General features: G+C 42.4%; 1 protein-coding gene across 3 annotated transcripts in view; it reads left to right on the top strand.

Moving 5' to 3' along the window:
- Positions 1–11,700: 11,700 nt before the first annotated feature.
- PIK3CG (phosphatidylinositol-4,5-bisphosphate 3-kinase catalytic subunit gamma) overlaps positions 11,701–27,713 on the top strand; it is a 33,221-nt gene continuing 17,208 nt past the window's right edge. Inside the window, exons 1-6 of one of the 3 annotated variants that reach the window (XM_045494453.1) lie at positions 11,701–11,895; positions 14,029–16,035; positions 19,677–19,742; positions 19,848–20,073; positions 21,843–21,946; positions 26,059–26,205. In XM_045494453.1, the coding sequence (XP_045350409.1) occupies positions 14,041–16,035; positions 19,677–19,742; positions 19,848–20,073; positions 21,843–21,946; positions 26,059–26,205 (2,538 nt within the window). In that variant the 5' untranslated portion in view covers positions 11,701–11,895; positions 14,029–14,040. Of the gene's footprint in view, positions 11,896–11,921; positions 12,091–12,137; positions 12,274–14,028; positions 16,036–19,676; positions 19,743–19,847; positions 20,074–21,842; positions 21,947–26,058; positions 26,206–27,713 lie in introns of those variants that run through there. The other 2 variants (XM_045494451.1, XM_045494454.1) reach the window with 2 other exon arrangements.

The following is a 27,713-nucleotide window of genomic DNA, read 5'->3' as shown; positions in this document are numbered from 1 at the left end:
TGGTGGTAAAACCACAGAACAAGAGGTGACTGTGTGCCAACAGGAGCAGAAACAATGACCTTGTAAGGTAGAAGTCAACCTAGTTATAACAGATGCTGTCAATAACCCACTGGTATCCACTTGGCCCACCCCCAAAGTCTTCAGGAAATGCTTCTCAAAATACCAACATCTTTCAGCCTCAGGTACCTGTGTCTCTCTGCCAAAGGGCATGCTCAGCCCAAGCATAACACAGTCCAGAAGTGCCAAAGGATTTATGTGGCCAGGAGCAACCCCCAACCAATGAGGGATAAATAATCAATTTCTTCCCCTATCAGTAGGATGTTTCCAGGGCATGTTTCCTATTTTTTGGTAGGGGGAGCATCCCAAGTGACTGAGCCCTTGTGCCCAGAGGGGTCATGAAAACATCCATTTTTTTCAAGTTTATTTATTTATTTTTGAGAGGGAGAAAGAGAGAGGGAGAGAGAGAGAGAGAGAGAGAGAGAGAGAGAGAGCAGAGGGAGGGGCAGAGAGAGAGGAGAGAGGGAATCCCAAGCAGGCTCTGCACCATCAGTGTGAGCCTGACACAGGGCTCAGTCTCACAAACCATGAGATCCATGAGATCATGACCTGAGCCAAAATCAAGAGTCAGCCACTTAACCGACTGCGCCACCAAGGTGCCCCGAAATAGCCTTTACTGACATTTCCCCACTCTCTGTCTCTCCATCTAATTCTATCACTATGCTTATGGGGATCATTTCCCAAACAAACTTCTGGCACCCAAATCCTGGTCTCAGTCTGGAGGCTTTTGTTCAAATCAACATGGTATCACACCCCCCATAGCAGCCATATAATAGTGCTTTGAGTTTGCCATTTGGGAAATCCACCAAAATGTGCAAGGCAATGCTTTGTAAGATTGTGTAAGTACACATGTATACACATGCACACAGAGAAGAAGCAAAATAATGTGGGTCAACATTTCCCAAAATATATTCCAGGGGATAGTATTTTAATAAATTTTGCTTAAAAAATCATGTAATGTCGAATAAATTTTGCACTGGGTTGCTTAAAGGGTAGAGGAGTATATTGTCCATACCATGATTCTGTTGTGCAAAGACAAAAATGTATCTATTTGCTATAACTGACTTCTCTTGTTCTTGAGCCTCTGCTGTCAGTAACAGGGAAGAATTAAACTTGCCAATTAAAAGTCCTCCAGTCATGTCAATTTCAAAAAAAAAGTCTCTTGGGTAAATATTTAGTTAACTCAAAGTTCAAACTTTCTATCAGAAGTTTCTTCCCTTCAAAGGATCTCACCAGCTCATGTCCCAAGGTGGTTCAGGGGCATGGAGGCAAGTGCACATTTCCTCATGGCCAAGAAAGTATGGGGAGGGCATGCTGCCCTGTGTTCTGCCCTCTGGAGGGTCCCCTATGGCCATGGCTGATGTGGACACAGCTGTCCAGCAGACCCAACTGGAGAGATTGTGGAAAATGCAGATTCCCAGGTCCTTTCTCTGGATGTTTTGATTCAGGGAGAATGGAATAAAACCAGGAGCCTATACATTTAACAAGTTTTCCAGAGTGTTCTGATGTAGCCAGAGCAAGGTCTGGCATTTGGGAAACACTAGGGTAGCCTGTTCTGTTGCCTACCAAGTTTTGAGCTTCCCACCATACTGTAAGATAGGGGACTCACAACTTATTGTCTCATACTGAGGCATATGATTTAGCACTGTCATCATCTTTACTCATCACGAGGCATACAGGGGCAGAGGATATAAGGTTTCCAAGTAAATGTTGGCACTGGTGGTAAATATACTGATACTGTAGTTTATGTACAGTAATCAGAATTTTTAAAGCAGAACTGAGGAAATAAAAGGAGAAAAAGATCCTCTGATATTAATTCCTGTTATTTCAATACCAATAAGGAGAGAGTTCTAAGAAAAGCCACACAAAATCCCTGAGAGGAAAGAGGAACAGCTGTATAAAGAAAGACCAAAAAATTACATTATCATTTACTTAATAAAATCTACATCTAAAACTCTGAAAATTATATCTCATTTAAAGACTGCCAGGAAAAGAGATTAGATGTTATTTTTTCTTTAATTTTGTACTTTAAAAAGATAAAATGTTATTTCTGTGGTATTTTTATAAGAAGGACATTTATAGCATCACTTTTGAAGTGTATTTAAGTTGAATGTTGTAACTTAATGAATATATAGGATTGGTTTATACCACTTAAAGTTGATAACAACAAAATCTTCCACCCAAAGCAGCTTTACATTTCAAACTCCCTAGAATGAAATTTAACCTTTTAAAATATGTTCCAGAATATTACATCAGCTTGGTTTTTCAGAGGGGAACCTTCACCTGGTGTAGCAGTCAGAACATGTTTGGTTGGATTTTAGTTACAAGCAACTATGAGATTTCAGTAGCTTAACACACCCATGGTACATTTCTTCCTTCCTTCCTTCCTTTCTTTTTTAAGTTTATTTATTTATTTTGAGAGAGAAAGAGCACATAAGTGTATGCAGGAGGGGCAGAGAGAGAGGGACAGAGAGAGGATCTCAAGCAGGCTCCACACTGTCAGCACAGAGCCTGATGTGGGGCTTGAAACAAACCCTGAGATCATGACCTGAGCCAAGATCAATTGGCGGACGCATAGCCAACTGACCCACCCAGGCACCACCCCCCACCAGTACATTTCTTGCCCATATAAACGCTCAACATGAGTGAATTGGGGAGCATTGCTGATCCCAGCCTTTCAGGGGCCAGGTTGCCAACGTTGCATCTCAACATGTGTACATGTGCTTCCAAGTTCTCCACGGCAGAGAGAAGGAAACACCACAATTTGTGACATACTTGTGCTCACATTTCATTGGTCAAGCAAACCAGTGATCATCGTAACTTCAAAGGGGATGGGAGAATATTGTCTTACCACTTGTCTCCTAGGAGAACTAGAAAATTTGTCACCAGCTCTACTGACTATCATTTCTGCTTTGCTTCTTACCTCCCCTGGACGTTGGCATCAGATAACAGCCCACACTGTCTATCCCTCTGTTTGGGACTCATACTATTAATCCAACAAACTTATATTAGCAATCCAACAGCAACAGAATATTTCACTCTTTTACATCCCTAGTGTATCACATTAGGGTAAAGCCAGAGTATGTATGTAAGTTTTTTTAAAAAAACAGTTGGTAGCCCCGCTGTGGCAGACATGACTAGCGATTCACCAAAGACAGATGACCTTCCCCATCATTTCCCCTGGGTAGAGTCATTGCTGAGTTGCAACGAGGCAACAGGCTATAGTTCTCAGACCCTTGCAATAGGTGACTGAGTTCTGGCTGATGAAATGCAGATGGAAATGTCATTTTCCACTTTCAGGCCCAGCCCGTAAGTCTCCTGTGCCATATGCCACTCTTACCTTTTGGCTGGATGTTGATGCCTGCGGCAATCTAGAAAACGACACGTTGAAGATGCCAGAGCCTCTGTCAACCTGGTCTCCAAATGACTACATGACCCAGACCTTCCATCAATCCCCTACCTTGCTGATGATACATATAAACGTTTTACTAAAAATCATTTTATTTTTAAAGTTTATAAAAATAAATGTGGATTATGATAGAGAAACTTTAATTCTGATGGGGCGGGATAATACTTGACAGAATACTCTAGAAGTGTGAATTTTAAAAAATGTTTTGGTTGGCCTTGATGATGACAAGATCAACTAATGTAATTCCTTAGCTATTTACCAATCTCTCTCCATTCTCTGACGCGTATTCTCTGGATCACGGCACCACCTGATTAGAAGAGAATTCTCCAGTAAGTGCAGAAAGAACTGCATTATTCTAGAGGGTCTGGAGAAGGCAACAGGGAAGACTGCCAGGTTCTGGTTTTGTAAAGGCCTTTACTTATCACAGACCACTCAACATAGGCAATATAATCACATCATCAATGGCTGCCTAACGCTTATGGGCCACATTCTAGGTGTCTCACTACAGAAATAATTCATAACACCTGAACTTAGATATTTGATACTACTTAAATTTATCATGCTCATCAAAGCCCTGTCACCTCCACTATGTTGCGGCAAACCTAACCGCTATGTTTTGTTTTCACTGGCGCACAAAGATAGACTGCAGTCTCCAGCCAGCCACCCTTGGTGGCGACGTGGGTCACGTAACAGAGTTCTGACCAATGAAATGACGGCACAAGAAATGGGAGCAGTTCTCAGACCCAGTGGAGGCCTCATAGCCCAAAGGGAGGGCAGAACCACTAGCTGCAGGGGGCTGGTCCCTGAATGAATGCTTAGACAGCGCCCTACCCACCCAACCAGCTTGGGACTCTGAGGAGAGAAAGCAATAAACCCGCCGAGATTTTGTTATGCGATTAGCACGGTTAGCGTACCCTAATGAATACATTAAGACTGTTGCATTTGCCTCAGAGAACCACGTGAAAGGTTAAAACTAAAGGGAATGGTATGTAAAGTGTACATCGGTAAAGCTGTTAATTTAAAAAAGCAAGTCCAGGGGTCCCTAGAGATGCATTCCAATCTCGCTCCCTACTCCCAACCCCAAACTGTTCAGTTTCGTCCTTCCTGCTTGTTTCACAGCTTCTACAGAATGCTGCTTGCTGGGGTGGGGGCTGGGGGGTGCTGTCGGGAATGCCATGACTTGGCCCCGCGGACCACCCTCTCTTGGCCTCTTCGTGCATTCCAGGCCACTTAAGGAAATGTCAGCCTTCTGAACTTTGACCGCCTATACCCTCTGCCAGAATGCTCTTCCCCCTCACCTCTACCTGCCCAGTGCTACCTGTTCTCCCTGCCACTCTTACTGAGACCTTCCTTCTGGAAGGCTCAGGTGGGACAGACAGCATCCCGCTCTGGAACTCCTACAACCCTTCCTCTGGACAGCTCTGAGGGTTCATCTATGTCCCCCACTGTGTGATGACAATAGGTGGACATCTCTGCCTTGCTAGAAGTTGCAAGCTGGCTGCAGACAGGGACTCCCGTCTGCCAGCACACAGATGGTATTCAATAATAAATGTTGGATGAATGCATGCCCTGTGAGAGGCAGACATGATGGGCCAGCACTGGCCTCCACCTGGAACACCAAGATTCACATGGAGGCAAGGAGTCTGCCAAGAAAGTGGAGAAAAAAGAAGAGAAATCCAGTTAATTAAGAAAGCAGGAGAAGTAGCTCGAATTTTAGACACTTTTTAAGTAAAAATAACTTTAGGTAAATACTACTTTTGAACTATATTGATATATAACACACAGAAAAGTGACCGTCGAGAACATGGTTTGATGAATATTCAACAAACTAGTCAGCACGTCATCAAGAAACAGAATGTTATCAGCCATCCAAAAGCCCTCCCCGTCAAGTCAGTAAATACTATTTTAAAAGAAAAGGAAGGAAGAGAGAGGGAGGCGTGCCCAGGCATCCACTTAAAAGGAAAAAGAGAAACCCTGAGACAGTCAGCAGGTGGGGGAAGGGGCAGGGTAACTCACGCCCTCATTGAGCCACACCCATCGAGGCTTTTCCAGACCCTTAGAAAATTCTCCTGGGATTAAACGGACGCACAAAATGGGTAACTGTAGAGCAAGAGGGCGAGCTTTGGAGGCGAAGAACATTCCTCCTAGGCACCCACACGGCGCGATGCCGTCCGGTTCGCCCACCCTGGGCGCCCGGCAGGGATCGCAGCGCTGGGCCCCGGGTAGCTGGGCAGGTGGCGCCGCGCGGAGAGGTCCCGTCCGCCTCCTGGGCGACGCAGTGCGGTGGCCTCGCTGCGTCCCCAGCCAGGAAAGGGCCCGGCTTGGGGGTCAGCGCCCTCGCCCCACTTCCCATTCGCAGTCCGCATTCCTGCACCCTTTTTCTGAACCTGGAGAGGCAGCGCAGCCGCCGGGCTGCCCTCCAACGGGATGTGCCTCCGCCAGACTCCAAGCCGAGAACTCAGAGCTTTAGAAGGAACAAAGTCCCATATCAAGGCCAGAGAAGCAGTTTCCAGTAAAATGTCACTCCAGGCCACAGGACCATTGCTCTGAGAGCTGGCTCCACTCAAGCCGGTCTACTAAGTCTCTGCTAGGCCCTTGAAAAGGAAAAATCTTATGAAGGAAGGAACCATCTTCAGTTTGGAAGCTTCACTCCTTACTGCAGTTTTGTCTCTGTCAGGATCGGTTTGTGTGTAAGAGGTAGAAAGAGACAGGCATGTGATTGGGTAACAGGTGTGTAGGTAGTTAGATAAAAATTCTAGACAGTCTGCAAGTAATTCTGAAGGTAGGGTCCCAGGGATGGGTCTGGGCATCCATTATATGGGAGGATTTCTTGCTCACAAGGATGTGTGGTACAGGCAGTTTGGGGGGGGGGGGGGTCTTATATTTCAAGTTGTTTTTATTAAGAGAACAACAAAGAGAACTAATAAGCCGGATCAGGCAGAGGGACTATAAAGGGGATGTTTCTAAAGCATTATGGTTCCTTATAATGTTAAACTGGGCTTCATCTCCACTGCACATGCTGCACACCATCTTCCTCCCAAATTTCCTGTTCTGAGGTTTCCAGAAGAGGCCATTGTAGGGTGTTGGGTTAGGTGGTTAGATGGGAGGGAGGGGATGCCTGGGTCTTGGTTGATCTGGGAGGCTTCAGGAGTATCACCCAATATTCCTGTTGCTAACTGTAAATGTAAGGGAATCCACTGATTTTGAAAAAAGAACTATTCCATACAAACCATCCATTCTATAAATATTTATCAAGGCCCTTGCTTATATGTGCCAAGCACTGTGTTGGGCCCTGGGGAATCTGGTGAAGAGCAGAGCAGTCACTGTCCCCAAGAACTCACAGTCTGGTGGAGGAGGCAGCCTAGTAAAACAGCTATCCTCTCCTGGGAGAAGCACTATGACAGCTGCCGCTGCCCAGCTGTGGGACCTGGGGCAAGGCACTTAACTTCTCTGTGCATTATTTTCATGATCTGTGATTGAGGATAATAGTAGTGCCCCTCCTTGGGATGTTGTGAGGATTAAGTGAATTATACACTATTCACTAATTAAAGTGCTTGGGGGGGGGGGCGCCTGGGTGGCTCAGTCTGTTGAGCATCCAACTTAGGCTCAGGTCATGATCTTACTGTTTGTGTGTTTGAGCCCCACGTCAGGCTCTGTGCTGACAGCTCAGGGCCTGGAGCCTGCTTCAGATTCTGTGTCTCCCTCTCTCTCTGTCCCTGCCCTGCTCATGCTCTCTCTCTCTCTCTCTCTCTCTTTCGCTCTCTCTCTCTCTCAAAAATGAAGAAACATTAAAAAAAATTAAAGTTCTTGGGACAGTTTAAGTCACATAGAAAGTGTTATGGAAAGGTCTGTTCTTGTTGATGGTGACAGTATTGTTATTCTTGGGGTGGTTACTGATAGGAAAGCTTCCCTCACCATGTGCTCTCCTAAAAACAGAAAGCCTTCCCTAAGGAGGTTAGGCAAATGGAGTATTAAAAAAGAGGAGTTGGTCAAATGGCTCAGGGGACGAGGGAATGGGGGAAGGAGAGGGGAGGAAAGCCTAAGCAGAGGAGACTAAGCAGAGGGAGCAGCATGGGGAGGCACAGAGGCGGGGAGATAGCACCGCAAATGCGAGAGCAGAAAGCAGTTTAATTCAAATGGAGAGGTGATTTGGAAGATAAGGCATCCTGTTAAAGTTAGACCACAAGGAGTAGATCACAAGGGATCATGCTTAGCATTATGCTAAGGAGTTGGGATTGTTAAAAATTAATTTACAAAAAAAATCTTCTCTAGAAATTTGTGTGGTCCTTCCTAAGCTGTATCAGCAAAAAAGCACCCTCGATGGCCAATTTCTGATAATAAGAATGGAAAATGTGTGTAATGTCCCACAGGCACATTGCTCTGCCTGTAGGGTAGATGTTGACTGTGATGATTTCCCATAGCTTCTTTTCTCTAAACCTGGAGTGGCTCCCCTCTACCCACATGGCATGATAATACCCTACCTCCCTAATGGCAGTCAAGGTTCTGACAAACTCTCCTGGTGTCCTCCCCAGCGACCCTTTGTCTTTACTGTCAGAGCCCTGACATTCTGTTTGGGTAGCCACAGTTCTCTGCCATCCAGGAACTCAGCAGAGAAAATCCTGATTAGTTTAATCCACTCGTGTAATTCTATCCCCTTTCTTAGTGATTGGCTGAGGGACAGGTAAGCATTTGCCATAATTCCAACCAGAGATAAGAGAGAACCTGGGGGGCTTCTGGGAACGTCCTCTCTCTGAAATAGAAAGACACAAGTGGCATGCCTCTTCTTCCTCTGTGTGTCGTGTTGGTTGAGTGATACCAAGAATTGTATGTCCTCTAGAACATCCAACACAATGTCTTGCATAGTATAGTTAGATAAGTTTACGTTCCGTTGAAACATGAAGGTTTACAGCAACTTCCTCTGAGATAATTAGGGTGGTTGCTTTCCCTTTGGTAGATTAGAGAGTCAAGAGAGATGAATTAGCATATATTAGGCCCAGAGAATAAGCAGAAATAAACCTAGGTCTCACGATTGCTAGTGTTTCTACAATACCAGGATACTTCTCTTTCAGCTTACCAGATACGGACCAAAAGCTTCACGAAGGTTGGTATTTGTGCCCAGACAACAAATCAAGGTATGAAAGTAAATTGTTAGACTAAAATGATTTTTTGCATTTTTGTTCACATTGTATAAGCCCTCTGAGGCTGAACTAAAACATATGAAAAGATGGATTCTAGTGCTTTTCGAAGCCAAGAGATACCCACAGGTCTGCATCAGATAGCTGCCCCACCTAGGAGCAATAACCCAAACCGAGCTTCTCAAACAGTGTGCCCCAAAAGCGTTGGGGGAGGCAGGGATTATCTCATCCTTTGAGGAGCCTTTTTGCTTGACCTCAGTGTCAGTCTGTTGGAGCTGCTGTAACAAAGAACTATAGACTGGGTGGCTTATAAACAACCAAAAAATATTTCTCACTATTCTGAAGGCTAGAAGTCCAAGATCAGTGTACCCCCACGGTCAGGTTCTAGTGAAGGCCCCCTTCCAGGTTGCCATATTCTCACTGTATCCTCACATGGCAGAAACAGGGCAAGAGAGCTCTCTGGGATTCCTTTTACAAAGGCACAAATCCCCAAAGGCCCCACCTAATACCACTACATTGGGGGGTAGGATTTCAGTATTTGAATTTGCAGGGGGACACAAACATTCAGCCCATTGCACCCAGTGTGCCATACAAATGTTGTTACTATTGACATGTGCCAAGACATGAAATGAATTTGGAAGGCACATGCCAGTCTTCCCATGTCTTTCCCGTATCTCCGTATTTCCCACGACTGTTTTTAATAACCCTCTATTTCAGCAAAATGATCTGTTCACTGTCCCCCAAATACTTTCAGGCTTGGGAAATTTCCCTTATGATTCCTCTTACCTTAAATCCTAGGCATCCCTCTGCATGTTGAACTGTTTTTTTTTTAAGTCCCACCCAAAGTGACCTCCTCCATCAAAATATTATATTTTATAGTGAACATTACATAATCTGTTTATTGACTATTGACAGATATTACTGTGTTCTTCTTTTTTTCATCTGTTCTATCTTATTCCTGTGATGGTCAGAGTGATATAGAAGGTCAACCTGTTTGATTTTTTTTTTTCCCAGTCAAAATGCAATGTATGTCTACCATATGTAAAACACGTGCTAGATGCATGGAGATTCACAGAAGGGGAGAAAAAAGAAGAAAAGAGAAACATATCAATAAAGCAGGTGAATGATGAAGCCTACAAGTCTCCTAACCTAAAAAATCTGGGGACGAAAGAGGCCCCAACAAGAGGACTCCTCTGCAAGGAGGAAGTATCCACTGAAAGGGTGATATTGGCCATGACTTCTGTCTTGGAACGCTTATGACATATAGTCAAATTTTAGTGGCTATATTAGGATTTGGGGAAGGGCAGGGTATTTTTAATCTCAAACCACCAATAAAGCCTGAACCATTTGCAAGTTTAGTCATAGAACAGAAAATATTTGCATAATTGGACTTAGCTGAGTAGTTCCTTCAGCAGCAAGGAGACCCAAGAGTCAGCTGGAATAACTAGTGTGTGTATATGGGAAGTGGTTGGGGAGGTGGGTAATCGGGTTGGGATTTGGCCCCCTGGGTGTGACTGAGTCAGGGTGAGGAAGGTATCTGTTGCATGGTCTAGGGAACAAGGCTGGCCAAGCTTGTGGTCAATCTGCGGTCAGCCCACCTACCCCCATAACAGCTTGGCAAACTCCTTTAGCATGGCTCCTTGGTGCCTCATTCAGAATCAACAAAGAGGGCCAGCTCTTAGGCTTCTAAATCTGCCAGCCTCCCAAGGGAGTATTCCTAAGTAGGAATATACTTTGGAAAGCTGATAAGCTCCCTCCAAATATTTGGGAGGCAGTCTTTGAATTAAATGGTTTTCCTGCTTGATGTCAACTATTATAGGTACTCTTTGACTATGTGTAGAAACTGTTTTCAGAAAGCTAAGACCCCAAGGGGTCTGTGTGAAAGGAGACAGATTGGATCAACAATAATTTATTCTGATGTCAAAGGAACTCGGAGAACCTCTCAATTATATACCTCCAAGAAAGCACCATCCTACTGGCTGTTCCTGGGACTCAGCTGGACTCCATGAGAACACAGACTAGAAGATGAACTCAAGTATAGAAAACCCTGGGAGAGAGGAGATGGAACACTGGTTCAGGATCTGAGTGGGCTTGGGGGTTCTAGAGGAAATTGAGGTCACCTGAAAATACAGAGCTGCTCTAAAAATGATTTAAGATGATTTTTTCTTTTCTTTTTCTTTTTTGAGTTTTGTTTTTTTTTTTTAATGTTCGTTTATTTTGAGAGGCAGGGAGAGGGGACAGAGGATCTGATGCAGACTTTGTGCTGACTGCAGGGAGCCCAACATGGGCTGAAACTCACGAACCATGAAATAATGAGCTGAGCTGAAGTCAAACACTTAACCTACTAGACCACACAGGTGTCCCTAGTATGGCTTTTCTATGTATTCTGTACTCCCATGGGACTCAGGAGCCATCTCTTAGTGACTGTCTATCTGATGGGATGACAGTGCTCAGCTCCCCAATTTTCCCATGACACCAAGAAACCTTTTATTTTGTCTGCAGCCAATCATGGCTCATAGTAAGTCTCCCTCTACAACACACATGGACACATGCATGCACACGCGCACACACACAACAGTGATATTTTGGACCCTGAATGCTCTGAAAATATACAGAAATGTCTCACCAAGGTAAGGAGGCAAGCTCCCAGACCTTGTCTTTGACAATATTCAGCTTGTGTAACTCAGGCCCCTGGATCACTAGGTTTCTCTCCCCCATTCCTCAGTTACAGCATATGAACAAGAGTTCATTTGAGTTCCTGCAAAGAAAATTTAATTAAGTGAGCTTTGCAGGACTAATGAGTTTAATTTAACTCTTAAAAATCTGCCTACCAGGCTGTTTCTCTAATATTGTGGCTGTTAGGCCTTTTCTTCTAAGAACTATCTAGAAAGAGTATTTATGTCTCGTGTGTTTATGTCTTGTGAATGTGTATTTTAATTTGTTTCAGTCTCTCCTATTTAAAAAAAATTAGTTCAAAGAATAGAATATATATGTGTGTGTGTGTGTGTGTGTGTGTGTGTGTGTGTATGGTAAACATTTTTCACTCCTGTGTTTCACTCTGTGCTATAACAGGAAATGCATTTCTGACACTTTTAAAATGAGCAATCACACGTATAATCAACTTGGTTAAAACTTCCTTCCTGGTAACTGCAACACTTCCTCTGCATCTGGATACGAAGGGAGACCCAGAAAAGCGGAAGAGTTTAGAGGCACACTGGGTAGATTCGAATTTGTTTTGTTTTCAAAAATTAAACAAATGATCCTTCAGCATCATCACCTCCGCTGCTTTATCAGGTATTACTTCCTTCTATTTTTTTGCCCTTTGTTGGGTCTGACTCGGAATAGTGACACTTCCGTCTGGGGTAGAATATTTTTATCTGGAACGGTTGTCGGTTCTTGAGATGATACTACCACTGAATGCCTCCGTTTCATTGTCTGGCCAGACCTATACGTGTGGATATCCATAAGGTTCCGGCCATAGCTTTGCAGGTGCATCTGTCCTTTTTGTTTGTTTGTTTTTGTTTGGGAGGAAGAGGGAGGGCACAGGAGCTTGTGCCAGCCGGGTTTTACGTTCTCACAAGTGCATGCTTAGCGATTATTGTGCTTAACAGTGTTTCTGATGTCTTCTCATAAGAGGAGAAAGCTTCATAGCCTCAGCCATGAAGGAAAGCAGTGAGTATTTAGCCAGCCTTTTTTTCCTCTGTGTCTTGTATATTGTAAGACTGTTTGGTAGCACTGAGGCAGAAGTTATTGCTGTGTATTTGTATTTTGCCTCAATCTGGAACTATTTTGTTTCAGTTTGTTGTCAATATAAATATATCTTGTGGTTCTCTTCTTTGGTAGTTATTCTACAATGTAGCAACAGACCAAACAGTGAATTAAAAGCTACAAGAGATAGTCCTCTGGAACAGTTGCTTTCTGTATTTGCTGAAGATAACTTTATAATATTTTAAGAGAGGGACTATTGACTTTATAAGTCAGCTTAAAAGTCAAGATTTGAAACTTGTCTTTCTTATCTTTGAATCAAACTCTCCTTTTTGGTATATATCAAATGGTCCAGTATGAAGGAAATAAGTAGTTATGAGTCTCACTAACATTAGTCATTTAAGAGAGTAAATGACAATTTTGGAAACAATTTTTGTTTCAGTATTTGATTCTTATGTGGAACATATCTTACAACCTAGGGATACTAGATACTAAAATCATAACACCTTGTTTGTATTTCAATTTTAATATTTTTAATATTTCAATCATTATTTGAAGTGTTTCCTATTGCATTCTGTCACACTTATACTGAAATGCTTTGTGCGGAGTAGGTACTTACTAAAGACTTGAGGAAAGTGAATTGATGAGAATCAGTTTGTGAATTCTCATTATAGAGATGAAAATAGGAGAGCAAAAAGGAAGTTAAGTGATCGATTGGGGTCCAAATAACAGGTCACTGGAGTCCAGAAATCCACCCTCCCATCTGGTGGCTTCTCCACTATCTAATGCAGGGACAGATGGAATGAATTGGTACAAAGTTAAAAATATCTGATTGTTCATGCTAGAAGAGTACAGCCTTGGGTGACTCCCCTAAGATACTGCTTTAATGTAGCGATGACAGCCAGAATGACTACCCATTTCGTGATTCAAAAATTCAAGTATCTGCAAAAGTTCTCGCTTGTGACTTCACCAATTCTGATGTTTTTGAATATTATCAATGAAATTACTACCTTTCCTAACTAGAAAGGAAAAAAAAAAAAAAAGAAAGAAAAGAAAAAGACAGACAGGAAGTTGACTAGGGAGGAGATACCTGATCCAGACAGTTTGAAAGTCGAGAATGTGAAGCGTGGTTGGGCGAGGTATCTCAGTCCCAGAGAGAAGTGTAAGAATGAACAAAGATGAAACAGGTTGAGGGCGTGTTGTCACAGTGTGGGGTTTCAGCATCTCACGCTGCACCTTGAAAATTAGAACTTGATCATTTAACTGGATGATTTTATTCATCTATCCATTTCAGTACGCTTAAGAACAACGCTTACCACCTTGAGCCATTATAAAGTGTCAGGGACTGTGATGGATGAGTGCTTCACATCTCTCTCTCCTTAATTAAAGTTTCAAACATAAGGTACCTGATTGATGAACCCCCATGTACCTATCACCCATGCCGAACAAGCATATTACCTTTTTTAATCCTCCCCTCCACCCTCTGAGGTATCACTAGACCCATCTTACAGGTGGGAAACAGGCGCAGAGATTCTCTAACTAGCTCAAGTCACCCTGATACTAAGTGGTGGGACCTGCATTCCTGGGCCCCACTTCCAAAACCCCTGTATCTTCGGGCGCACATCACTGCCTTCCTCTACCTTCTCCTTCTGCCACCTCGTCGAAGAGTGTTAACAGAAAGTGCCTGCCCCGTGACCAAGCCCTCTGTGTCTCCACTCCCAGGTCGCGCAGGGCATGGAGCTGGACAACTATGAACAGCCCGTGGTTCTGAGAGAGGACAACCGCCGCCGGCGCCGGAGGATGAAGCCGCGCAGCACCACGGCCAGCCTGTCCTCCATGGAGCTCATCCCCATCGAGTTCGTGCTGCCCACCAGCCAGCGCAACAGCAAGACCCCCGAGACGGCGCTGCTGCACGTGGCCGGCCACGGCAACGTGGAGCAGATGAAGGCCCAGGTGTGGCTGCGCGCGCTGGAGACTAGCGTGGCGACCGACTTCTACCGCCGGCTCGGCCCGGACCACTTCCTCCTGCTCTACCAGAAGAAGGGCCAGTGGTACGAGATCTACGACAAGTACCAGGTGGTGCAGACCCTGGACTGCCTGCGCTACTGGCAGGTGCTGCACAGGAGCCCGGGCCAGATCCACGTGGTGCAGCGGCGCGCGCCCTCGGACGAGACGCTGGCCTTCCAGCGGCAGCTCACCGCCCTGATCGGCTACGACGTCACCGACGTCAGCAACGTGCACGATAACGAGCTCGAGTTCACGCGCCGCCGCCTGGTCACCCCGCGCATGGTCGAGGTGGCCGGCCGCGACCCTAAGCTCTACGCCATGCACCCGTGGGTGACATCGAAGCCCCTCCCGGAGTATCTGTTGAAGAAGATCACCAACAACTGCATCTTCATTGTCATTCACCGCAGCACCACCAGCCAGACCATCAAGGTCTCGGCCGATGACACCCCAGGCGCCATCCTCCAGAGCTTCTTCACCAAGATGGCCAAGAAGAAGTCTCTGATGGATATCCCCGAAAGCCAGAGCGAACAGGATTTTGTGCTGCGCGTCTGCGGCCGGGATGAGTACCTAGTGGGTGAAACGCCCATCAAAAACTTTCAGTGGGTGAGGCAATGCCTCAAGAATGGAGAAGAGATTCACCTGGTGCTTGACACGCCTCCAGACCCAGCCCTGGACGAGGTGAGGAAAGAAGAGTGGCCACTGGTGGATGACTGCACGGGAGTCACTGGCTACCATGAGCAGCTGACCATCCACGGGAAGGACCACGAGAGTGTGTTCACCGTGTCCCTGTGGGACTGTGACCGGAAGTTCAGGGTCAAAATCAGAGGCATTGATATCCCCGTCCTGCCCCGGAATGCTGACCTCACGGTTTTTGTGGAGGCAAACATCCAGCATGGGCAGCAAGTCCTTTGCCAAAGGAGAACCAGCCCCAAACCCTTCACAGAGGAGGTGCTCTGGAATGTGTGGCTCGAGTTCAGTATCAAAATAAAAGACTTACCCAGAGGGGCTCTACTCAACCTCCAGATCTACTGCAGCAAAGCTCCGGTGCTGGCTGGCAAGACCTCTGCAGAGACTCCCAGCTCCGAGTCTAAAGGCAAAACTCAGCTCCTCTATTACGTGAACCTGCTGCTGATAGACCACCGATTCCTCCTGCGCCACGGGGAGTATGTGCTCCACATGTGGCAGATATCTGGAAAGGGAGAAGACCAAGGGAGCTTCAATGCTGACAAGCTCACGTCTGCGACAAACCCAGACAAGGAGAACTCAATGTCCATCTCCATTCTTCTGGACAATTACTGTCACCCAATAGCCTTGCCTAAGCATCGCCCCACCCCTGACCCCGAAGGGGACCGGGTTCGAGCAGAAATGCCCAACCAGCTTCGGAAGCAATTGGAAGCAATCATAGCCACTGATCCACTTAACCCTCTCACAGCAGAGGACAAAGAATTGCTCTGGCATTTTAGATATGAAAGCCTTAAGCATCCAAAGGCATATCCTAAGCTGTTTAGCTCCGTAAAATGGGGACAGCAAGAAATTGTAGCCAAAACGTACCAATTGTTAGCCAGACGGGAGGTCTGGGATCAAAGTGCTTTGGATGTGGGGTTAACAATGCAACTCCTGGACTGCAACTTTTCGGATGAAAATGTAAGAGCCATTGCAGTGCAGAAACTGGAGAGCTTGGAGGACGATGATGTTCTGCATTACCTCCTACAGCTGGTCCAGGTAGGGATTCTGATGTTCTCAAGGGAGCACTCTTCTCAAAGAGTTTATTTGCATGTGCACAGGCACCCCATTCAGTTGTCACCAAATGCCCTTTGCCCATATAGTGTCACAGTCAGTCAATGGAGATCTGATGAAGCCACTTCAAACAGTAGTAAACTGTTCCATTTACTTTTTTTACTGTCTTTGAGAGGTTGCCAACAATCATTTTGAGGACATAGTATTTTGCTTTTTAGGAAAACTGGGCCTATAGGAGTAGCTTGTTCTCATTTACTATATTAGTGACAGATGCGATTAGTGGAATGCTCCCTTGTACCAAGGCTCTGAGGCTGCAAGTGATTTGCATGCGTTTCGTGTATTATCACACTGAACTCTCCAAACAACTATGATGGAGGTCAAATTAACATTTGCATTATATATATATGGAAACCGAGGTTTAGAGAGTCTAAGTAATGTGCTCAAGGTCACATACTTTTAAAAAATCAGACCAGAAATCAAACCCAGGCAGATTGCCTCCAGGCCCTGCTCTTTTCTCTGCCTCCAATTTCCTGCATCAATCCAGGGTGAGGGGGGTACCTGGGTGTATCAGTTGGTTAAGCGTCCGAATTTGGCTCAGGTCATGATCTCGGGGTTCGTGAGTTTAAGCCCTGTGTCTGGCTCTCTGCTGACAGCTCGGAGCCAGGAGCCTGCTTCGGATTCTGTGTCTCCCTCTCTCTCTGTTCCTCCTCTGCTCTCTCACACACACTCTCTGTCTCTCTCTCAAAAATAAACATTAAAAATTTTTTTTAAAAAAAATCCGGGATCAGGATAGTGTGTCCCAGAGAGAAAAGCTCACCCTTTTTGATCACATTTATCATAATTCATAGAATAACATCTCCTATCTGGGTGGGACCTCAAAAGCCCCTCTCTTCAGACAGGTCTGGTATAGGATTTCCACTCCTGTTCTCACACCTTTCCAAGTAATCCAGAAGGACTAAGTGATTTGCCTCAGGTTTACCTAGGAAGTTGAAGAAAAAAGGAGGCACAGTTCTGCACACCAGAGCACTTCTGAGACCGTATTGTGCTGTTCAACAAGGAAGAGGAAGTAAAGGAATTGGAACAGAATGCTATTTTAGAGTGCAGACATGTCCCTCCATTAATTCAACAACATGTACTGTGCACTTCTGGATGCTAGAGAGATCAGTGATCACAACAGAGCCTGTCTCGGTCCCCCTATAGCTTGTGATGTCGTGGGGGAAGACTGACATTAAATGCATTAATTAATTAAATGCATACAAACAGATATTTCATAACAAATTGTGCAAGTGCTCTGGGGGAAATCTGCAGGGTATTATGAGAAAATAGGTAGGGGTCCTGGAGATATTTAATTTAGATTGAGGAAACCAGGGACAGTTCTGAGTAAGTGATGTTTGACCTGATCTCTTTATTTATTTTTTAATTTTTTTAAATGCTTATTTATTTTTGAGCGGGAGAGAGACAGAGCATGAGCATGGGAGGGACAGAGACACGCACACAGAATCAGAAGCAAGCTCCAGGCTCCGAGCTGTCAGCACAGAGCCTGATGCGGGGCTCAAACTCACGAACCATGAGGTCATGACCTGAGCCAAAGTCAGATGCTTAACTCACTGGGCCACCTAGGCACCCCTGACCTGAGCTCTTGAGGATTAGCCACTCTTAATGTTAGACACTAAACTCTGTAATCATTATTTGTAGTTAGAGGAAGGCCCTGGAGTTTTCTGAGCATTTTGAATATTCTCAACTTTAACTCTGAATCTTTGCCTTCTCATTAAGCAGATATTTGAAACATTACACTTGACCTTTGCCTTCATCTGTTAAATGTATCTAATAGTTTTCTCTGCCCACTAGTTCAGATAGTGACATAAGACAGATGAAAATGAATGAAAATTAATTCACTAATGAATTATTTTTCATTGTCATTTTCACAAGTAAATTTTGCAGAATTGGAAAATGAATCGTGTTCTTCTTGGAAATGTTTTAAATGAAAGAGGTCAATAAGTAATATTAACATTGAATTTGTGGTCATAAATTTGAAAAAGAGTAGTCATTTGTAAAACTATTTGAGACATTTTCAGATATGGCTGAATGACTCATTCCTGATTAAAATGGTCTCCTAGTTGAGATCTGCATTGTGTTTACAGAAGTGAAACACGAATAAGGTTGAAACGACTCACGTTTGAACTGGAAACTTAGAAAAACAATTCTGAAGTCTGTACCAGTGGCCAAATAAACCACATTCTCAGAATTCAGACCTTAACGGCAGCTACAGGCACCTACCGGCCCACAGCCATGAAAAGCATCTTTGAGGAGCGCCTGGGTGGCTCAGTCAGTTGAGCGTCCAACTTTGGCTCAGGTCATGATCTCATAATTGTAGGTTCAAGCCCCACATTGGGCTCTGTGCTGACAGCTCAGAACCTGGAGCCTGCTTCAGATTCTGTGTCTGCCTCTCTCTCTCTGCCCCTCTCCTGCTCACACTCTGTCTCTCTCTCTCTCTCCCCCAAGAATGAATAAACATTAAAAAAAATTTTTTTTTAAAGAAAAGAAAAGCATCTTTGGAAGCATGTCAATATTGATCATTTCGAAACTGGAAAACCAGAGTAAGAACTGGAAATTGTACCAAGAACCACACAGGCCCTAAAAGATAAAGTGGAATGGGAATTTCTCTTGTTCCTTGGGGGAAAAAAAAAGGTAGACCATTTCTATCTGTAAAGAAAATACTGAGATATTTCATTTTAAGCCTCTCTTTATGCACACACACGATATAAGCCTATAAATCTATACACATCTGTTAACAATTTAAACTGTATTTGTTAGTCTTGCCATAAAATTGTGAACTATTGAGACTTACTGTAAATACTAAGAATGGTATAACAAATGTTCCTATACCCACCATTCTAAATTATTTTTTTATATTTTATTGGTGATTTTCTTCAGTCATAGAGCTGTCTGCCATGCAGGTCAATACCTCTATAACAGCCAAGTGATACAAAAACTACAAACCCTAGGAAGCACATAAAATCAGAGACTTTTCAGAAAAAACTCTCTGCATACACTGCCGCATGGCAGAGGGTAGTGATCACTCTGTGTGGGTGGATCCAGGCCTGCTGTTTACTTGGAGTAAGAGCCCATGAGGTAGCGTGGTGACTTGCCAGAGAGATGCGAAACACACATCTTGAGCTGAAGGGAAGCTATAGAATTTTTACGATCTTCACCTCTAACATATTTTTCTTGTTATATGTTGCGTCTCCACTGTGCGTTTTCTTTCCAACAACCTCTTTTACATTCCTCTTTTAAGGATGTGTTACAGTAATCCCCATATTTCCCCTCTATCCTTCCAATAAGTCAAGTAAGCCCTTAATGGGAGCCAAAGCCTAATCTTTGACGGTAGCAAAAGAACATAACTGGAGTCAAGAGTTCTGGTTTCTAATCCCAGTCCCTAAGCAAGTGGCTCACTCTGACCCAAAGTGTCCTCAAAAAGAAAGGGTTGAGTGAAGTGACTGGTAAGATTGTCATCAGCCTAGTCAGAAAAGACCCAGTAAGGCAGAGCGCTTTTCCTCCATTTCCTTTTTCCCGATTAACCAACACAGAAATGCAGTCCTACAAATGCCCCTGTGTTCTTCCTTTAGGCTGTGAAATTTGAACCCTATCATGACAGCGCCCTCGCCAGATTTCTGCTGAAGCGTGGCTTACGAGTAAGTACTTCCACTTTGAGAATAGTGTGACCTTTTAAAAGTTAGCGAGAACTGACTGATAGAGCATTAGTCACAACTGTTCACCCTTCTTGTTCCCACCTTCAGAACAAAAGAATTGGTCACTTCTTGTTTTGGTTCTTGAGAAGCGAGATAGCACAGTCCAGACACTACCAGCAGAGGTTTGCAGTGATCCTAGAAGCCTACCTGAGGGGCTGTGGCACAGCCATGCTGCATGACTTCACCGACCAAGTGCAAGTGATCGAGATGCTACAGAAGGTCACCCTTGATATTAAATCGCTCTCTGCTGAAAAGTATGATGTCAGTTCCCAAGGTATGGTGCCTCTATTTCCAATGCCATTATCCCTGCGATTCTCCTTCCTTCGGGGAGGTGGGCTGTACCTTCCTAAAGGAAGCCAAGAACACATTTTTCAATCTTCCATCTTTGTGGAGTAAGCAAATTTAAAGTCCTCCTTTTACAAGTTCGTATTTTTTAAAACTATGGATATATGCTAATGATGAATTTATAATAGATGTTGAACTCTTTGAAAAATTTAAAAAGCATGCAGATGTAAGGTGTATATTTAAGAACAATTGCAGGCCTGAAACTAATATTACACTGTATGCTAACTCACTGGAATCTCAATTAAAAACTTGAAACTAAAAAAACAAAAACAAAAACAAACAAAAAAAAACAGAACAGTTGCACGCACACGAAGATTAGTTATTTGCAAATATTTACTTTTTTCCTTCCTTTCAATATATGTGTATAATTTTCAAATTTTCAGTCTTTTAAAGAAATGAATTGGGGTGCCAGGGTGGCTCAGTTGGTTAAGTGTCCAACTTCAGCTCAGGTCATGATCTCACATCACAGTTCATGAGTTTGAGGCCCATGTCGGGCTCTGTGCTGACAGCTCAGAGCCTGGAGCCTGCTTCAGATTCTGTGTTTCCCTCTCTCTCTGCCCCTCCCCCACTCACACTCTGTCTCACTCTCTCTCAGAAAATAAGTAAACATTAAAAAAATTTAAAAAAAAGAAATGAATTATTGAGAAGCTATTTAAATTTGTGTATATATATTTATATATGTCAGTGTACTTCTATTTTTATATATATTTATAAAGAGATCAGCATAATTATACACAGACATATATACCTCCTCTCTGATGTCATTTCCAATATGATCTTATCCCTAATAAATCCTGTCCCTGCCCCTAGGAAAATTAATCACTCTTTCTCTGTATTCCCCTAGGCTTGGGTTGATACTATATTAAAATATAGTCATTGACACTTCTTTCTGGTGTGGTAAACTGCATGAGCCTTGAAACTAGGGGATATGTTTTATTCATTTTTATCTACATAGACCCAGCACTATGGCTCATAATGGACACATATACTAACATAGTCAGCTAGTATTTTGAATATCCTGAATTTCCACTTTTCCCCTTCAATTCTTTTCCAATACACCAGTAATGTTCTCTCCAAAAAAATAATCGTGGTCATAATCATCTTACTTTTATTTTCATTGTAAGTAAGAAAGGGAAACACTTGTACCGGCCTCTAGTATGTTATCCAGGAAGAAATTTTTAACCTATATATTTTGTCTTAGAATTTAGAATTCTAAAGAACTCTTGAGTTTGAGGCTATCACACTGTCTCCACATAACCTGACTTCTTCTTTTGAAAAGAATTTATAAAACCCTAACTGAATTGCATTTAATATGGTCTTTGAATGTCTGTTCCCCAAACCAAATGGCAGTTCAAAGTTTCACATCTTGGGAAGAAAACAACAGTTTATATTCCTTAGCATTACCTTCAAATTATCCTTCCCTACCTGATTGTCTTGGCCTCCCATATCTTTACTCGCATGCTTCTATCCACTGCTGTAGTATTGTGTACATGGTTGTATTGCTCACAGTAAACCTGACTTATCTCGCCACGTCTTATGGTTAGTTCCTCAAAGACAGAAACCTACACCCTTTGCTCCCACTCCACACCAGACCAAATGTATAGAATGTTATGAATAGATGTGGCCTCAGGAAATGCTACAGATAATGTCGGTGATTATTTGAACTCATGTAACTCTGTGCACTTCTGACAATTACAGTTATTTCACAACTTAAGCAAAAACTTGAAAACCTGCAGAATTCGAATCTCCCAAAAAGCTTTAGAGTCCCATATGATCCTGGACTGAAGGCCGGAGCACTAGTGGTAGGTATCACCTCGATGTCCCCAAGTGGTCTTTATGTCTTGTAACTGTCTGTGCACGCTTCACAGGGCCTTGTGGGTAAAAGCTAATGTTTCTGTAGAGACAGAGAAGCTGGAAAGTCCCTGGACGGGCTTCTGTCAAGCCTTTCTCTAACCACTAGCTCCTGAAAGCCTCAAAACCAGGCAGTCTCCCATCCATTTTGTTTTAAATCAGCTTTCGTAAGGAATCATTTATATATAATAAATTTTGTTCGTTTTAAGTGGGCAGTGCAATGAGTTTTGACAAACGTATGCAATCACATAACCACTGCCATCGTAACCAGGATACAGAACACTTCCATAGAGACGTTATAGGGAAGGTTCTTTCATGTTCCCTTGCAGAGTTAGTCCTTTCCTCCTTCCATCCCCTATCCTGAACAACTGATCTGCTTCTGTCATGTCATTTTCTAGAATTTCATCAAGTGGAATCATACAGTATGTAGTTTTTGTATCTGGATCCTTTTACTTAGCATGGTGCTTTTAAGATCCATCCACATTGCTGTGTGTGCCATCTGTTCCTTTTTATGACTGAGTAGTAGTCCCCTGTGTGGATATACTATGCTTTATTTTCCATTCACCTTTTGAGTAAATATTTAACAGTGAGATAGTTGAGTCATGGTACATGTGTGTTTAATTTTATAAGATACTGCTGAACTATTTTTCCAAAGTGTGTAACATTGTATATTCCCACCATCAATGTACATGAGTTCCCACTGTTCCACATCTTTGCCAATACTAATTATCACCAATCTTTTTAATTTTAGCCATTCCAATGGTGGAGTGGCATCTCAATGTTGCATTTCTGTAATGATGTTGAGTATCTTCTCATGTGCTTATTTTCCATCTTCTATTGAGAAGTTTCTGTTCACATCTTTCATTCATGTTTAATATGGGTTGCCTTCTTGTTTTTGAGTTGTTTATATATTCTAGATACAAATCCTTTATCAGGTATACATTTTACAAATTCCAGTCTGTGGCTTACCTTTTCATTTTCTTAGTAGTATATTTCAGAGAGCAGAAGGGTTTTTAAATTTTTATTAAGTCCAATTCATCACCTTTTGTATAGTTTGCTTTTGTGTATCCTAAGAAACATTTGTGGGGCGCCTAGGTGGTTCAGTCGGTTGGGCGTCCAACTTTGCTCAGATGATCTCACAGCTCATGGGTTCAAGCCCCATGTCGGGCTCTGTGCTGACAGCTCAGAGCCTGGAGCCTGCTTCAGATTCTGTGTCTCCCTCTCTCTCTGCCCTTCCCCCACTCACACTCTGTCTCTCTCTTTCTCTGTCTCAAAAATAAATAAACATTAAAAAAAATTTTTTAAATAAACATTTGCCTAATCCAATAATACTCAACCTGGAGAGACACCCCCAACACACACACACACACACACACACACACACACACACACACACACACACCAGGGAACATTTGGTAATGTCTGGAGGTATTTTTTACTGTTACAACTGGGAAAATTCTACTGGCATCTAGTGAGTAGAGACCAGGGATGCTGCTAAACATCATACATTGCACAGGACAGCCCCCCAACAACAATGAATAATCTAGCCCAAAATGTCAACAGTGCCAATGTTGAGAAAGACTGCCTAATTCAATGTGACAAATATTTTTTCCTGGAAGTTTCATAGTTTTCACTCTTACGTTTCAGTCTTTGATCCAGCTTGGAGTTAATTTTTGGGTATGATGGAAAGTAAAGATCAGGTGTGGTTTTTTTGGTATTGAATATCCAACTTTCCTGGCACCATCTGTTGAAATACCTCAGCGCTTTTGTCAAATATCAACTGCCTGTATATGTGTGGGTCCATATCTAGATTCTCTAGTTCACTTCATTGATCTAAATATCTGTTACCTAGTGCTCGCTTTGGCAGCACATATACTAAATATCTGTTACCTCATGCTCTTGGTTACACTCAGATAATACACCACTTCACGTGTGCGTAAGAATCTTACAACAGTATACTTCCATTAACTTCTTCCTGACCTTTATGCTATTTTTTGTCATGCTTTTACCTCCTACATATGTCATAAACCCAATAATAATTGTTATTATTGCCTTAAATAGTTAAAAATAGATTTAGCAGACTTAATAGATTAAACTTACATATGTAAATGTATATATATATAATATATATAAATATAAATATATATATCTATATAAATATGTCATATATATATGTGTGTGTGTATACATATATATATATGTATATATATATACACACATATATATACATATATATATACATATACATATACATATATATATATGTATATGTATATATATATATATATTTACCCACACATTTACCACATTTTGGGACTCTTTATTTCTTTGTAAAGGTTTGTGTTTCCATCTGGCATCATTTTCCTTCAGCCTTAAAAATTTCTTATAGTGCAAGTCTTCTGGCAAGAAATTCTTCCAGCTTTTGTTTGTCTGAAAACCTCTTTATTCCACCTTCATTTTTGAAAGATGTTTTCCCTGAATATAGAATTCTAGGTTGGCTTTTTTTCCTCCCTTTCAGCAGCTTTTTCTTTGGGCTTGCATATTTTCTGTAAGTTTCCTGTCATTCTTACCTCTGATTTCTGTATGTGTCTTTCTTCCCCAGGCTACTTTTAAGATTTTCTTTTTGGTACCATGGTCTTCAGCAATTTGATTAGGATCAGCCTTGGTATAGTTTTCTTTATGTTTCATTTCCTAGGGCATGTTGAGCTTAGATAAACAGCATAGTTGCTCTGTAGTAATGGGCACATGGGAGTACCAGAGCCCTGTAGGAGTGAGGCATGCAGAGGACAGGATCTGTCATTGCCTCTTGAATACCTCCACAGACTCATAGGGTTCCTCGGAATACAGTTTGAGAATCCTTGCTTTTAAGTGTTATAACTTGCTCTCCTATAACATTTGCAGATTTGGTAAGAACGCTTTCTGTATTTTTACCCAAATCATTGAACATCATCTTCCAACTAGGACTTTGTTTTTTGTTTTTTCAATTTAAATCCAAGTTAATTAACATATGTGTAATAATGGTTTCAGGAATAGAATTTAGTGATTCATCACTTACATATAACACCCCGTGCTCATCCCAACAAGTGCCCTCCTTAATGCCTATCACCCATTTAGCGCATCCCCCCACCCACCTCCCCTCCAGCAACCCTGTTTATTCTCCGTATTTAAGAGTCTCTTGCGGTTTCCCCCCCTCTCTGTTTTTATCTTATTTTTCCTTCCCTTCTCCTATGTTCATCCGTTGTGTTTCTTAAATTCCACATATGAGTGAAGTCATATGATATTTGTCTTTCTCTGACTTCTTTCCCTTAGCATAATGCATTCTAGTTCCATCCACATTGTGGCAAATGGCAAGATTTCATTCTTTTTGATTACCAAGTAATATTCCATTATATATAAATCCCACATCTTCTTTATCCATTCAAAAGTCAATGGCTCTTTCCATACTGTGGCTATTGTCAACAGTGCTGCTACAAACATTGGGGTGCATGTGCCCCTACAAATCAGCAATTTTTTATCCCTTGGATAAATACCTAATAGTGTAATTGCTGGGTCGTAGGGTAGCTCTATTTTTAGTTTTTTGAGGAAACTTCATCCTATTTTCCAGAGTGGCTATACCAGTTTCCATTCCTATCAACAATGCAAAGTGTTTCCCTTTCTCCACATCCTTGCCAACATCTGTTGTTTCTTGAGTTGTTCATTTTAGCCATTCTGACAGGGGTGTGAGGTGGTATCTCATTGTGGTTTTGATTTTCATTTCCCTAATGATGAGTGATGTTGAGCATCTTTTCATGTGTCTGTTAGCCATCTGGATGTCTTCTTTGGTAAAGTGTCTGTTCATGTCTTCTGCCCATTTCTTCACTGGATTCCTTGTTTTTGGGATGTTGAGTTTGATAAATTCTTTATAGATTTTAGATACTAATCCTTTATCTGATAGGTATTTGCAAATATCTTCTCTTCCAACTAGGACTTTGTATTGGTTGTTTATAATAATATTTTGCAAGAGGATTTACGCGTCCACGATATGTGTTCATTATATGTAGGAAACGTGACTATTTCCTTACAGATTGAAAAATGTAAAGTGATGGCCTCCAAGAAAAAGCCCCTATGGCTTGAGTTTAAATGTGCCGACCCTACAGCCCTATCAAATGAAACGATTGGCATTATCTTTAAACATGGTGATGATCTGCGCCAAGACATGCTGATTTTACAGGTATGCTACCATTAAGGGATTTTTTTGTTCAATTACCTGAAAAAAGAATTCTGTATTTGATCTAAAAAATGCCTGCTACTGATTTTATTCCCATTCTCCTTTTTTGTCCATGTACAATGATAGAAGATTTTGTAACAGAGAGTTGGCACTGGGGGAACATGGCTGTGGGCCATTAGATATGTGATCTAGTGAGCATCCCAATGCTGTCTATTCCTGAGAAGAAGCATATCCAACTTTCCCATATAGCCAGATATGTCTCCCTCACCTAACCCCTCTTTTATACATCCCATTCCTAGTGTAGTAACATAAAATATAGACGTATGTACCCCCCTGGCATCCACTTTATTCATATTTATAGACATATCTGTGCACCCACAAGTGCTCTCCTTATATACTTCACTTTGATCTACATCCACATCCACAAATTCAAGTGAATGATTTGATAGGAAGGAGACAGAAGAATGACACATAAGTGACTGAAGAAATCGTGCAGTTAAGTAACAAGCATGAATAAGTTACTAGACCAGAAGGTGGACAGTAATCAGTGTTAATCATTTTGCATATTTTCTAACATTTCTGGATCAACTTTAGCTTTGCAAACCTGGAAAGTAATCTTCTCCATAGTCCACCGTTGTACAAGTAACACAATTCCTAATACTTAATGTGGTTTATTTAAAATAGGCAAACCTCATTGATTTAAATGTAGCCTATTAAAAAATTGGTCATGTTTTCAATTCTCTCTGTGTGTTTCTGCTTGTACTTGTTTCTAATATGGAAACAATAATACCTCTTGCTCTCTTTTCAAGAATACTATGTGTATTGTCCCGGAAGTATTGAAAGAAAGAAAGAAAAAGAAATCCTTCAAACCTTTTGAAGGTTTGCTGCCTTTCAAATAAATCCATAGAATCTTCTGATTCTTGGCAGACAAACTCTTCAGAAACACAAAGCATCACTGTGTTCCTCTCCTTTTGAGGGGAACTTTGCACTTGCCCTTTATGTACTTGTTTCCCTGCTGAGGCACACTGCTTGGCAGGTGAGGGCAAGTTAGGTGAGGTCTTGAAGCCTTAGTCTCTTCATGTGCAGAATGGGAATATTAATCATATTCATGTTATAGGGTAAATGCAAAAGATTAACACAAAACAGCACTTGGTAAATTAGCAAGCATTCTCATCAGTGCTAGTGTTGCCTTGGTTTAGCCCCAGAGTGCCTTATGGATAAAAATTTCTAAGAATGGTAGGGGAGAACACTTTGTTCTGATGGTAAAATACACATAAGTGGAGTGGAACATTTGAAGCTGAAACACCACTGCAACCTCTCCCCACACGAACTCCACGTATCCTCTTCCCCAGGGTCCATCTCAGGGACCAAAATTAACAGGCTCCCAGGGAAGGGGAACTTTAGAGCACCAGGTTGATAAATATAGTTGTGACTTACAGATTTTATGCTGACATATATTTTGTGTTACCAGACACAAAATACATGTCGTTTTTTTAAGGGAGAAGAAAAAT

Source organism: Leopardus geoffroyi, chromosome A2 (genome assembly GCF_018350155.1).
Source record: "Leopardus geoffroyi isolate Oge1 chromosome A2, O.geoffroyi_Oge1_pat1.0, whole genome shotgun sequence".
In the NCBI taxonomy this organism is placed as follows: Eukaryota; Metazoa; Chordata; class Mammalia; order Carnivora; family Felidae; genus Leopardus; species Leopardus geoffroyi.
Note: the sequence above shows the minus strand (reverse complement) of the source record. Positions and strands in the feature narration are given on the sequence as shown.